The 13904-nt window shown below is 39.3% G+C and overlaps 1 protein-coding gene across 1 annotated transcript in view; it reads left to right on the top strand.

Annotated features, from left to right (window-relative positions):
* Positions 1–7550: 7550 nt before the first annotated feature.
* The window catches only part of CTSC (cathepsin C), a 36907-nt gene continuing 30553 nt past the window's right edge, over positions 7551–13904 (top strand). The window contains exons 1-2 of the mRNA XM_006895275.1: positions 7551–7725; positions 9909–10054. Of these exons, the coding sequence (XP_006895337.1) occupies positions 7551–7725; positions 9909–10054 (321 nt within the window). The remainder of the gene's footprint in view (positions 7726–9908; positions 10055–13904) is intronic.

A 13904-nucleotide genomic window follows, 5' to 3' on the forward strand; every position in this document is an offset into this window, starting at 1 on the left:
GATTGGCACAGGATAGAGCACGGTTTAGGGCTGTTGTACATAGGGTCGCTATGAGTCGCAAACAACTTGACGGCACATAACAACAACAACAACAAGTATATATTTGCTTAGTGCTAGAGCTAGTTTATGGTTCACATGAATTGAGCACGGCAAGAATCTTTTAACTCCGTGTTGATACAGGCCCCAGTAGATGGGTTAATAAAAAGAACAAAAAGATTTGTGGTAATATGAATTGTTGTTATACTAGATCTTATAGCTGTTACTGCCACCACTGCAACAGCAGGAGTAGCCTTATCTCAAAGTGCACAAACCACTGAATTTGTACAAAACTAGCACAAAGATTCAGAAACTCTTTAGTCAAATCAATATCAAATAGATGCAGAAATATATTCTGAAATAGCTGATTTATAACAAGTGGTTGCATTATTAGGAAATCAAGTTGTTAATTTACAAAGACAAATACATTTGACATGTGATAGAGATATAACCTCATTTTGTGTAAGTAGGATATAATGAAACTACGTTTACTTGGGACAAAGTTAAAAAACATTTGAATATGCATCAAAATTTACCTCTCTCCATTTTGGAGTTACAAACTCATATTCAAGCCACTTTTTGTTAAATAACTAAATAAATATATCTAAATAAATAAATAACCTACAAGTTTTATTTGAACATGATAAGTTTCAAAAACTAGCAGAAGGAATATCTTCTTTAGACTTCACAAAGTATGTTAAGTCATTATTAGGAACCGCTTCTGGTATGATGATTATAAGAATTTTTTGTTCATAGATTTTTGCCTAGTCTGCAGAAGATTCCAAGTCAGCTCCCAAATAAAACAGCAGCAAACCATGGTTTTCTCTGTGCTGGTTAACAATAAATTATCAAGATTTACTAAAACAAAAAAGGAAGAAATGTAGTTACTATAATTCACAGTGTTTGGTGGAGCTTCCTGTTTAAAACAAGCTTGGAAGCAGGAGTGGCATCCACTTCCAAAGTGTTTTGCTCTGGAAACTCTATGAACATGGAGAAATAACCAAAGTTATACAAGTGTTCAGGTCTTTCATTCATAGGGTCGCTATGAAATGTCTATGACTTGAGGGCACTTAACAACAACAACAACAATAGTTAACTGAGGGTTACTAATGGTCATGGAGTACATGCAAAAGGACTTGGCTGCACCACTTGAAAGTAGGTGAAGAATGTGTGGGACTGAAAGTAGTCCCAGACTTCCTGGAACATGTACCACTATGAAGGAGACTTGGAGAAGTTTCAGTTAAACATGAACAGTTTCTGGTGTTCTTGATAACATTGTTATGAGTACAGTAAAACTCTTCTATGAATACAAGGATGTTCCCTTGGAAACTATTCAAACTTATCTATGTTATATCCCATAACAAGATTATTGCTTGGAAGGCAGTTATGCTTAACCATTTGCCCACCCTATGAAATTGTGCTTTGCTGTATGCTTTAATTTTCTGCTAATAAAAGCAGGGGCTCTGAAGTTGCTCATGGCCATTAGCCTGAGTGAGCTCTTGACCCTCGGGAACCACATTTCACTTGGCTAGTCTTCCTTTGGCTCTACTCAAGAGAAGCAACAGTCAGGGATCTCTGCAGAGTACTGAGAAGCAATGATGTCAGTCTAGAGACTAAGGTGTACCTAATTCAGGCCATGGGTATTCACCATTACTTGTTATGCCTCAGAGAGATAGATAATGTTTAAAGATGACAGAAGAAGAATCAATGCCTTCTAGTTTTGGTGCTGAAGAAGAGTCTTGAACATACCATGGACTGCCAAGAAAACAAATAAGTCTGTCTTAGAGAGGTTGAAACCAAGTTTCTCCTTGGAGGCTAGGATTTTGAAGCTCTGTTTTCCATAATTTTGACACATGGCCAGGAGGGGCCAGTCCTTGGAGAAGGATATCATGCTTGGAAGGATGGAGGGACAGTGTAGGAGAGAAAGACCCTGAATGAGATGGATTGATACAATAACTGGGGCAATGGGGTTAAGTGTGTTGGAATCCGTGAGACTGGCTCAAGACAGGGCAGAGTTCAGAGCTGCTGTACACAGGGTCACTATGGGTCACAGGTGACTCAAGAGCACATTAAAACAGCTGAAGAGGGAGATCAATAGACCTTTCTTCCCATGATGTTTTAGTTAAGAAACTCCACTTAAACTTGGCAGCTGTAAGTGACTCTGTTAATATGTGAATACTGGTCACATACCTTCCAGCAACAGAGCAACATGCACTCCTTACTATTAAGTCTGACTTGAATCATAGGTGACCCATTCATTCAGTTTCTGCAACTGCAAATTGCACAGGAGGAGACTGCCCATGTTTCTTTCACCTAACAGCTATTCCACCAAAGAGGCCAGGCTGGAGCAGAACTCTCTGCTAGAGCTTCCTGACAAGATGAAAGCCATCACAATACTAAAATCTGAGAGATGGATGGTGGGCAGATGTACACATACTACCAAATATCATTCTACCACCCTGATTCAAATTATTTCTCTCTTTCTTTGATTTTACTTTGTTTAAGCATGTACTGCAATAGTTTTCAAACTTATTCTGGAGGAAAGAAACATAAAAATTGTGATTTTTTTTTTGCCCCGTATCTTTAAATACATACATATATGTCTATAACGTAATTAATTTACCCCAAAAAAGTATTTGAACACCTATTACATGCCTAAGCAGTACATTTATGATCTGGTTTGATGTGACATTTATTTAGAGTACAACTCATAGTGACCCTATGAACAATGGATCTGAACCTTACATTATCCTGTACTATCCATATAATCTCTGATACCCTTGAGCCCATTGTGACAGTTACTGTGTCAATCCATCTCCTTAAGGGTCTTCCTCTCTTTCTCTGACTGTCCAGCTTTCCAAACATGACGTCCCTCTCCAAGAAGTAGCACTTATAAAAACATCTAAAATATGTGAGATGAAGTTTCACCCTCACCTCTAAGGAGCACCTTGGCTGCACATTCTTCAAAACATATTTGTTTATTCTCTTGGCAGTCCATGAGATAAGGTGTGGATCCTTCTTTAGTCATTGTTCAACATTTGGATGTATAACAAGTAACTGAAAAGACCAAAGCTTGAATCAGATGCACCTGTGTCTTTAAACTAAAAACATTTCTCTGTAACACCTTAGAAATTTGTTGTCCTTGACAACAGATTTATCCAATGCAATGCATCTTTTGATTTATTGATTGCTGGTGCCAAAGATGTTGATTTTGAATCCAAGCAAAATGAAATTTTTGACAGCTTCAGTGTTAACTCCATCTATCATGATGTTGTCTATTGGTTCAGTAGTGAAGATTTTTGTGTTCTTGATGTAGAGATGTAATCCATATGGGAAGTTGTAGTGTTTGATTTTTTTGCAGCAAGCATTTTGAGTCCTTCTCACTTTCAGCAAGCAAGGTTGTTTTCATCTTCATAAAGAAGATCATTGAATTTTTGTCCAATATGATGCCACGTTCTTTTTCATAAAGTCCCATCTTTCAAATTATTTGCTGGACATGTAGATTGAATAGGTATGGAGGAAGACTAGTGAGCACATACAGAGCTGAATCTATCTCTTGAAATGTGTCAACCGATACTACATAAATTTCTGGGGCTTTATAATTTGCTAACACTTTCAAAGCAGCTTGAATTTTTCCCTTCGTTGTCATTGGATCTTAACCATATGTTAATTCTTGAAATGGGTTTGTGTCAGTCAATTCTTCTTGTTATAGTGACTCTGTATTTCCTTTATCTTCTTTTGATGCTTTCTGGGTCACTCAAGATTTTGCATATAGTATGTAATTCAGTACTGCAACTCAAGTCTTGACTTTGTTTTTTACTTCACTCAGCTTGGGAAATATTGAATAATTTCTTCCCCTTTGATTTTCTAAATCTTGCTCTTTACATATTTTATTATTATAATTTGCTTTGCATACTCAAAATGTTCTGATTCCTCTCTTTTACTTTAGCATTTTCCCCTTGTTTTGATTTCTTGATGCTCTTGTGAAATTTTCAGTTTCTTCTAACATCCATTTTTGATCTTTTCTTTCTTCTGCCTTTGCAATGATCGTTTGCTTTCTCCATGGATAATATTCTTGATGTTAATCTACAACTTATCTGGTGATCAACTCTCAAACCTATTCCTTTTTTTTAAACCTATTTTGATAAATCAGGTTTTCAAATTCTTATAGATTCAAGGAAATAATTTGGTTTTTGTGGACTTGTCTTCATTTTCTTCAGCTCAATTTAAACTTGCATGAGTACTTGGTGGTCTGCTTCACATAGATTTAGCACCTTGCATGGTTTAAACTGCTGATATTCAGATTCTCTAATGATTCTGATTCTTTTGACTACTAATATTGAGCTCCTCTGACAATTCCACAGATAACAGTCAATCTGATTTTCATTGGTTTTGACTGCTGATACTAAACTTCTCCAATAATTCCACCAATGTAGTCAATCTGATTCCTGTGAAATCAATAAGCTAAGGTCCAAGTGGATAGTTGCCATCTGTAGTTTTTTAAAAAAGGTATTTGGAACAAATAAGTCATTGGTTATGCAGAATCCATCTTCATTTCTGTGACCAAGAGCATAATTTCCAACTGAGAGTCCTCTTTCTTTGATTCAAAACTTGCATTCTAATTAGCAATTATTATAAAGGTATCTTGATAACATGTTCAGTCAGTTTCACACTGCAAAATTGGTTGAAATCCTCATTATGTTTATCTTTGGCTTTAATTATTGGTGTGTAAATCTGAGTAAAACTTACAGGAGCACGTCTTCCTTGTATGTTTATGGATAGCATCTTCCCACTCACAACATTGTACCTTGGGATAGATCTTGAAATAATCTTTTCCACTATGAATACACCACCATTCTTCCTCAAAGAAACTCAGGTGGGCATTGTTACTCTGCCAGTATATATCTCTCTGTATGCATATGTGTGTGTGTGTGTGTGTGTGTGTTTTTGTTGATAATTTTATTATGCATCTTTAAATAGCAAGTATGTTAGTTAATTACATGTCAGTTTTTAATCTAAGTAAAGAAGGGATATACTTGAAGTAGTAGGATATAGACCCCACTCTTGCCTTTGTAGTTTGTGTGCTTATAATAGGAATATATTCCATTCTGTATTTTGAGAGGTAACTTCTTTGCCAAATAAAAATTGGCCCTCAGGCTTAGAAATCAAGAACACATAGTCTAGCTAATTTTTTTAAACATAAAAATTTTAAACTGGTTTACTTACAAAGTTTGTATATATTATTTTTCACTCTGGATCTTTCTCATTTCCTTTACCCACTCCTTGCTCTACCTACCAATTTGTGTGACCCTATGAATACCCTTCTGCTTCTACCCTTCCCCTCCTTGGATCCTCATACACATTTTACCAGTTATCTATTTCTACAAAAATGGTTGCAGTATTTGTCTTTATGGGACTGAGTTTAGTCACTTGGTCAGCATAATCATAATGATCTCTAGTCCCTCCCAATGTAGGTAATGATTTTCAAAATCATTCTACCATGTGAATGTACCATAATTTCTCAAAGCATTTGATTATGGTTTGACAAATCCTGTGTGACCCAGCTATTCCACTGCTTGGAATATACCCTGAGAAAATTAGAACTGAAACAAAAATGGAGATTTGTACCAATGTTCTTAACGGAGTTACCCACCATCACAAAAACATGGAAACAGTCTAGTTACTTTAGCACTTGAGGAGTGTAGAAAGAATCTAAGATGGCAAAGATGTTTTTGCTCCTGTTGAAAGTTTATAATCTATTAGGGAAAATAGGCAAATATTTAAAAACTAGTTTCTGACTGCAAAATGTGTGCAGGGCTACAACACAGCAAGCCTTATCTTGTTCATCACTGTGTCCTTTTTTATCCCTGCACAGGCCCCAGCAAGTAGACAGTTCTATAGGAGAAGTCAGGTTGTTATGTACTGTTGAGTCAGACATGACGCAGAGCTGACCTTCAGGGAGCAGAAGGAGGGTGTGTTGCACAGGCAGTAAACCACGGGGGAGGCGAATGACCATTTTACTCATCCAGAGTTGCTGGTGGATTCAAACCAAGGGCCTTTTAGTTGGCAGCACAACTCCTTACCAATAAGTTCAGCAGAGCTTCACCTTCTATAGGAGAAAGGAGTCCCAAATACCAACAACACCTGGACAAGTCAAAGAAGATCTCACAGCCAAGGTGGTATTTAAGGAGCAACATTGTAGTTAAGTGCCCTGGAGCCAACTATGACTGCCAGCAACCTTAAGAATAACAGATCTAAGATTTCTTCCCCTATCCAGCTCCATCCTCAGATTCCTGCCATGTTTAAGAACACCATCATTACACTGTGTCAATCATCTGCTTGAGTGTCATCTTCTATTTGTATAATCCCTCTACCTTTCTTAGTGGCTTAGTGGTAAGGAATTGTGCTGCCAAGGCAAATGTACACAGTTCTAATCCAACAGCTGCTCCAGGGGAGAAAGATGAGCAGACAATCTCTTTCTGTGTTTAAGATTTAATGCCTCTGAAAACCCGCTGGAGGGGGTCACTGTAAGGTAAACAACAACAGCTATCTTTTTCAGTATGATTCCCTCGTCCCTCCGCCCCCCAATGTATCCCTCCTGGTAACATGCCCAAAGTTCACCACCCTTGCCTCTAAGAAGCATTTTGGAAAGTATCTACCTAATAGTTGGCAATGAGAGTAGGACACTGGAACTGGATCAAGAAATCAACAATTCTCCCCATTCTGTTCCCTTTTACTCATGTGCATTATTTCCCCTTCCTGAACCCACTGCTTTCATCTGTAAAAGGAGAAAGGGTTGAGCAACAAATATAAGAGCTTCCCCTCCCACCTTCTTGTGTAACTAAATTCTATATGTGGGGGGAGGGGTGGTATGTGTGTGGGCAGGGATTAAAGTAAAATAACTGCAAATGTGCACGAAAGGGGAATTCTCTGTGCAAAGTGCAAACACAGGAGGCAAAACAAAGCTAGTGAAAGTTTTCCGAAACCAGTAACTCTGGTGTTTGGAGGCGGGAAGTTCAATTTTTCAGAAAAGCAAAGGAACAGAATTAAAGCATAACACTCAGGAAAAAGACAACTGAATTTGGGAAGAGGAAAGGGAGAGGACGAAGAAGAGTCATGCAGAGTACGTCTCCCCTGCCCCGCCCCACCCCCTCCTTCCTCTACTTTTCTTCCTCTTTCCCTTCCTGCCTTTAGCACGTTACTTGCTGAGAAGCAAAATATTAGTAGACTATCTGCGGCTCTAAACTTTTCTTGCAGTTGCCCAGAGCCTTTTGGTAATACAAACTTCTCCCTAAACTTAGTGTCCAGCCTGGGCAGGGAGAGGGGCTCCCCACCTGACTGGCTCAGCGCCTGCCCCAACGCCCACCCACCGCGTGGCTCCGCCCTGCCGCGGGTTCCTCAGCGCCTTGGACCTCTTGCAGGCTCACCCTCTGTGTGGCCACCTCTCTTAAAGCTGTGTGCGCTCGCTCGACTTCCTTGCACCTTCCTCCCAGCCTCCCCAGGCTTCTGCCAGCATGGGTGCGTGGCACCGCTCTCTGCCGGGCGCCCTCCTGCTGTTCCTGGGCAGCCTGGCCACCACCGTGCTCTGTGACACACCGGCCAACTGCACTTACGCTGATCTGCTGGGCACCTGGGTCTTTGAAGTGGGTCCCAGCACTTCTAAACAGGACGTCAACTGCTCCATTATGGGTAAGCACCTTTTCCTCCTCTTCCTCTCAGAACCCTGCCTTTCCTGCACTACCCCACCTGGGAACCCTTTGGAACCCTGGAGCACTTGCGACCAAACCCCCAGGGGAGACCAGGACACACGCTGCCAGCCCAGCCGGCCCAGCGCAGAGCACTCAGCGTGCCTGCTTCCATCTGAGCCCCAAGTGAGAGTTAGTTGCTGAGAACTTCTGATTTCACGTTTTCTTGGTTACCGAAGTCACCCACCCTTTTCTCAAGAAGAGTCGCTCCCTCCCCCAAGTTTTATATTTTATTGTTTGCTGTTGTTTGGAAGAGAGTTGAGATCTACTATTTTTAAATTCCCAGTGCTTTTTCCCTTTTTTATTTTTTTAATTGTGCTGATCCGTTCAATCATATGAGAAGATTTGGCAAAAGTGTTTTAGGACTTTGTTTTTCAATCGGTTTTTGTTTTTTTTATTTTTGGGTTTTTTTTTTCTCTCTTTTTGTTAAGACTGTGGTTTACCCACAATGATTTTCTTTGGCCTTTTATTGATGTTACTAGTCTTGGAAAACTTGTGGCAGCACTCTGCACATTTTCATTCATTAATCCGAAAAAAAGCACTGGGTGCAAGTGGATTCCAGCTGGTAGCAAACATACATCAGGGTCCCAGATCTGTGAGTCCTTACTGGAGGAGGCTGCCCCATTTCTCTTATTCGGTCCTCTGGCCAATTGGAACCACAGACCCTTCTTTAAGCAGGCAGATAGCACTATACCAATTCACAGAGAAATATATAAAAAGCTTTTTTTAAACAAAAGAAAACCAACAAAACCAACAACACAAATCATATCTCTAAATATAATTGATTATATTTAGAAATGCCCAGAGCCAAATGTAATGGTAGGTTTATGGAAGCCTGTTAATAAAAATGTAATATTTGAACACACTGGAATAACCCATATGTACTCAAGTCCCATGACTACAGCAAAGTCAGAGAAGCTAAGATTGGTGGAAAAAAACCAAAAAGCCAAAGGTCAGGAGAGGCACATTTCTTTCTTTCTTTTTTTTTTCCTGAGCAAACCCTTATCAGCCAGTATGCAAAATGAGAGAAGCACTATCTTGTGAGTGGAATGAAGATTGCCATTTGTTTAAAAAAGAAAAAAAAATCTATTAAGCTGTGTGTAACACCAGATGATTATAAGACATTTCACACTGCTCACGAGTTTAACCTTTTTTCTTTTTTTTCTTAGAATTTAATCTGGATAGGGGGGGCAGAAGGGAAATTAGGATTCGCACGGTCCTGTTATATGCAGTTTTCCATTTCAGAGCATTCATCTGAAAGGTGAAAAACATGTCCATAGTGTGGAAGCCTTCAGAGGGTCACAGAAGAACCCATTTCAGGCAGCATCTGTTAATAAACCGTATTTTTGATTGACCTTAACACAGCAATCAAGCACACCAAACCAACAGAACTGAATTCTAATCTTCTGAAGGTTGAAAGTTCAATTCCTGTTAAAACACTTATTTTTAGAAGCTAAACATCAAGACCAATCTGTTGGAAAGATTTGATTCTGAGATTGTGGACTGTAGGTCTTTTCTCTAAAGAGCTCATTTCCTGCCTTTTCCTGGTCCTAACATTTTGTCCTCCTGATGATCTGAGTACTTCATCTCTTTGTCACTTCCTTTATTTTCATATTTCTTCTAACATTTTGCTTCCTTCCCTGTGCATTATCTGCTTTTTCAGTAGCTCCTGTTTCTTGACTTCCAAGGCATGCTTTCTTTAGTATTTGGATGCTTTGGGAAGGAGCTATATTTTTTAAAGTTTACCTCTGTGTTCAGCCACATGGCATCCTTCTGGTGGCAAATTCACTAGGCAATTGTGCTGCTAATCCAGCAACTCCATGTGAGCTACACCTTTAGGCAGCCAGTTCAATGATTTACAGTGTCTGAAACCCACCAGAGGTGAGAGATGAGAAGGTACTGAGGTGATGGCAGTAGTAAGTGACTGAACTCTATTGGCTTGCTTTTAACCTCTCTCAGACTATATAGAGAGAGGCAACAGAGATGGAGATTGATTTCTCCACAGACCAGTCTCTGAGCTCAAATTGAGTCATATGAAAGAAAAGCAGCTTAGTCAAATAATGAATGTTATTGAGGAGCTTTTTCTCGCCATTGAAATTCAAGTACCCAATTTTACCTTTTTTTTAGGAACACCAGAAAAAAAAGTAGTGGTGCATCTCAAGAAAATGGATTCAGCCTATGATGAACATGACAACTCTGGATTTTTCACCTTAGTTTACAACCAAGGCTTTGAAATTGTGCTGAATGACTACAAGTGGTTTGCCTTTTTTAAGGTCAGTTTTGTGGAAAATACATTTCCAGTGATTTGTTCTCTGAAGCCTCTTGATTAGGAGATCCTCTGAATTTCTCTTTTAAATTGAGAAGATAACCAGAATCCTACCATTCTTCCATGATGAGTTAGATGATATTATTTTACCAGTTTGTTTACCTTTATGATGTCATATATTTGGACATAAGGCTTAAAAACAAACCAAAGAGGACAACCTGGTGTAAAAGTGAATATATATAGTCCATGTATACTTAATATCATATTTTCATAAGTATGATTCAATTCTTAATTTACCTTCACCTTTATTTTTAATGTTTCAGTAGGTACTTGATTTTGTACTGGGTTTGCAAGAAAGATATGGAAAAAGTAGACAATCATTGCCTTTTTGCTAGGAGAGATGGACCTGAGTGATTTACTGAAGTGTTGCAATATTGTTTTGATTGTTGTTGTATGCAGCTGAGTTGGAACCAACTCATAGCTGACACTTCAGCAGGTTTCTTGGTAAGAGATAGCATGACTGAAAAGATAGGTCAGTAAAATAAAGGAAGATGCCCAACAAGGTGGATTGACCTAGTGACTGCAGCCTTGTACTCTAGTTAGAGATGAATAGACACAGGATGACACAAGGTTCAAGTCAGTGTACACAGGGTCACTAGGAGGCCTACTAGACTCAGTGGCACTTAACAACAAATGGCACAAAGGGAGATTCATTGTTTTTGTCCTGCAGAGCAGCTGGTAGATTCAAACCACATGCCTTTGAGATTCCAGCACAGCTTCTTACCACTAGGCCACCAGAGCTCCCTATTGTAGTACACTAAATATATACATATTAATAAATTGTCTGGCTAAAGTAAGACAAAGAAATAGAGAACATTGGGGTTATTGGGGTTATTCTAGGGTGCTAATATAGAATAATAGGGTGACCAAGCTAGTCCAACTTGTTTTCTCTTCTCACTAGGACAAAACTGTTGAACTCTAATCTTTTTATTCTATTTCATACTCACTCTAGCATATAATTGTTTAATACATATTACAGATATTTCTTCTGATCTTGGAACTTTTCCTATAAGGAGATTATTTAATGATTCGAATAAACTAAATCCACAAGTCTGAGAGTAGCTGTTTTTCATAAACACAGACCACAGTGTAAACACACATCATTTCACGGGATAGAGTTTTACAGCCTTTTTAGCATCTAATAAGGGTTGGCCAATTCTAGGGATCTGTGGGAATGTAGACAGTGAGTCTGTTAAAGACCTCAGAAGGCACAGTACCAACAGAGTCTTAATTGTACATTTATTTTTATTTGTAACCAAGATACAACATTAGGTGTATGCCAATGATGTGACCTAGAGTGGCTTGAAGCAGTTTTTTTCTTCTTCTAAATTATAAGGCCCTTTCTTTAATGTCACACATGTGCACACACTCACGCTCTCACACATGACAGAAAGAAAAAGTTGTCTGCTTTCAGCTAGATTGGCTGTTCTGATATTCACTTAGTTCACTGTTATCTGTTGATGGTAAGCTTTGTTTATGAAAATCAGCATGATATCCAATATATGGGCTGTGAAGAAGACTGAATCGGTCCCTACCCTCACATTCATTTCTCAATCATTTCTGACACAGTTGCCCACCCAGCACACTCTGACCCTGCCACCCTACTGAAGGGCTGAGTTAATAGACTGAAAGGACACCATCCTTAAGACTATAAAAAGAGCACAGACATGCTAGCCACAAGTTTAAAAATCCACATGATGACCTCACTTCTTCACTTAATAATTCTTCCTCCTTTGGTGTTGAGAGTTTTTTAGAATGCATTACTGAACTCATGGAAAGTACTCTACTTATGAGCGAAGATTTATCATAGCAGAAGGATACAACCCAAATAGTAATGAGAAAGAGATACTTTAGGGTTTCAAAGAGAACACACCAGAGTGTTTTTGCTGCCCAGGAAACTCTTTGATGCTTTTTGTTCTGGGTTTTTTGGCTAAGCCTACCAGAGAGGCTAAATCATACCACATGAGGCTAATTAATATTTGCCTTCCCAATGAGTCTTTTCTGATCTAACCAGCTCCCACTTAACAGGAAAAATCCTAAAATGTGTCCACAGAGTTATAGGCCAACCCACTCCCATTACGTGATGATTTCTCAAGAATCAAGGTCAAAGGAGGCTTTATTTTGCGTAGATCTAAGTTCTTTATACTATGCCAGCACCCCGTTTGATTAGTCATAGGATTCGTGGTTGCATAATAGTGTCATGTATTGAGCTGCTAACCAAAAGGCCAGTCAGTGTTTAAATCAGCCAATGGGGGAAAGTTGGGAAATGTTCTCCTGTTAAAACGTATGTCCTTGGAAACCTGGTGAAGGGTTACTATGAGTGTGAACTGGTGTGATGACAGTGGGTTGGGTTGGGTTTTATGAATACTAAGTTATTAAATTGGGGAGATCTGGAGGCCCATGGCAAGACGCTGTGCTACAATGCTGAAGACACGGTTTGAGGCCACAAGCCACTCTGCTGGAGAAGGCGGGGCAATTTCCTCCCCTGCGACTGTCTCTGAAAGCCGCTGGAGGGTCAGTTATAGGCCACCGACTCGATGGTACATAGCAATAACTATTTAATATTATTAATATCACCCTTGGATACTCTGTGTATACATGTATATGTTTAATGATAACTATTTTTTTTTTAAGTGTAGTGTGTATTTGGTAGATATTTTCAATCTTGGTCTTCTTTGAATATCCTTTATAGTTAATCTTCCAGAGTTCTTCAAACCGTCTTTGACTTCAGGTTGACAACTACTTGCTTATAGAATTGGGGAGAAAGGAAAAAGATACTCAAGACAACTATTGTCATGATTTTAGTGTCCTACTTTCTATTGCTAACATTATTGCTGTTTTCTCTATATATTCCCATTTATAATCCACGGTCAGAGACCTCGTCAGAGTAATGGAGAGCAATTATATCAGTTTGGAGACTAAGATGTGCTTGATCCAGGCCGTAGTTTTCTTAATTACTTTCTGTACAACAGAAATCTGGACAATGACTAAGAATGATGCCTTTGAGCTATGGTACCAGAGAAGAGTATTGACTGTACCATGGATTGCTAAGAGAACAAACAATCTGCCCTGGAGAGGGTGAAACCAGGCTTGGAGAAAAGAATTCTGAAATTTTGTCTGACACACTTTGGGCATGTTGCAAGAAGGACCAGTCCTTACAGAGGGACATCATGCTTGGAAGGGTGGAAGGCAACATAAGAGAAGAAGACCCTGGATGAGATGGATTGACTTGTTGACTGGGATATTGGGGGCACATGTGTAAGACAGCGAGATTAGCTCAGGATAGAGCACAGTTCAGAGCTGTTATACTTAAGGTTACTATGAGTTGCCATTGACTCAATGGCATATAACAGCAACAGTCATTTATATACTGTTGTTGTTGTTGTTGTTGTTGTTAAGTGCCGTCAAGTTGGAGGTGACTAATATTGACCCTGTGAACGAAAGACCTAGACACCTGTATTACTTTCATCCTCTTTTCTGGTTCATAGGGTTTCTAGAAGCAAGCTATTACGAAAGTGGATGACACTCTTGCTTCCAAGCTTGTTTTAATTGAGGAGCTCCACCAAACACTGTCCACCATGGGTAACCATTCTCACATTTGACACTTTAGTTTCACAGTGTTCAGCATCATAGCAACCACGAGTTACCTCTGTACAGCAAGTGAACATACCAGGGTTATACGACCTAAAAGAATGTTTCACCAAAAACAAGTAAAGGCAGGGCTGAGGGCTGCGGATTAGAGTCACCCACCTTTGACTTGGGAGCATGACTTTCTGTCCACTAGGCCAACTGATCTC

The sequence above is a fragment of the Elephantulus edwardii genome, unplaced genomic scaffold (assembly GCF_000299155.1).
Source record: "Elephantulus edwardii isolate Elephantulus edwardi_28Jun2011 unplaced genomic scaffold, EleEdw1.0 scaffold00163, whole genome shotgun sequence".
NCBI classification, from domain to species: Eukaryota; Metazoa; Chordata; class Mammalia; order Macroscelidea; family Macroscelididae; genus Elephantulus; species Elephantulus edwardii.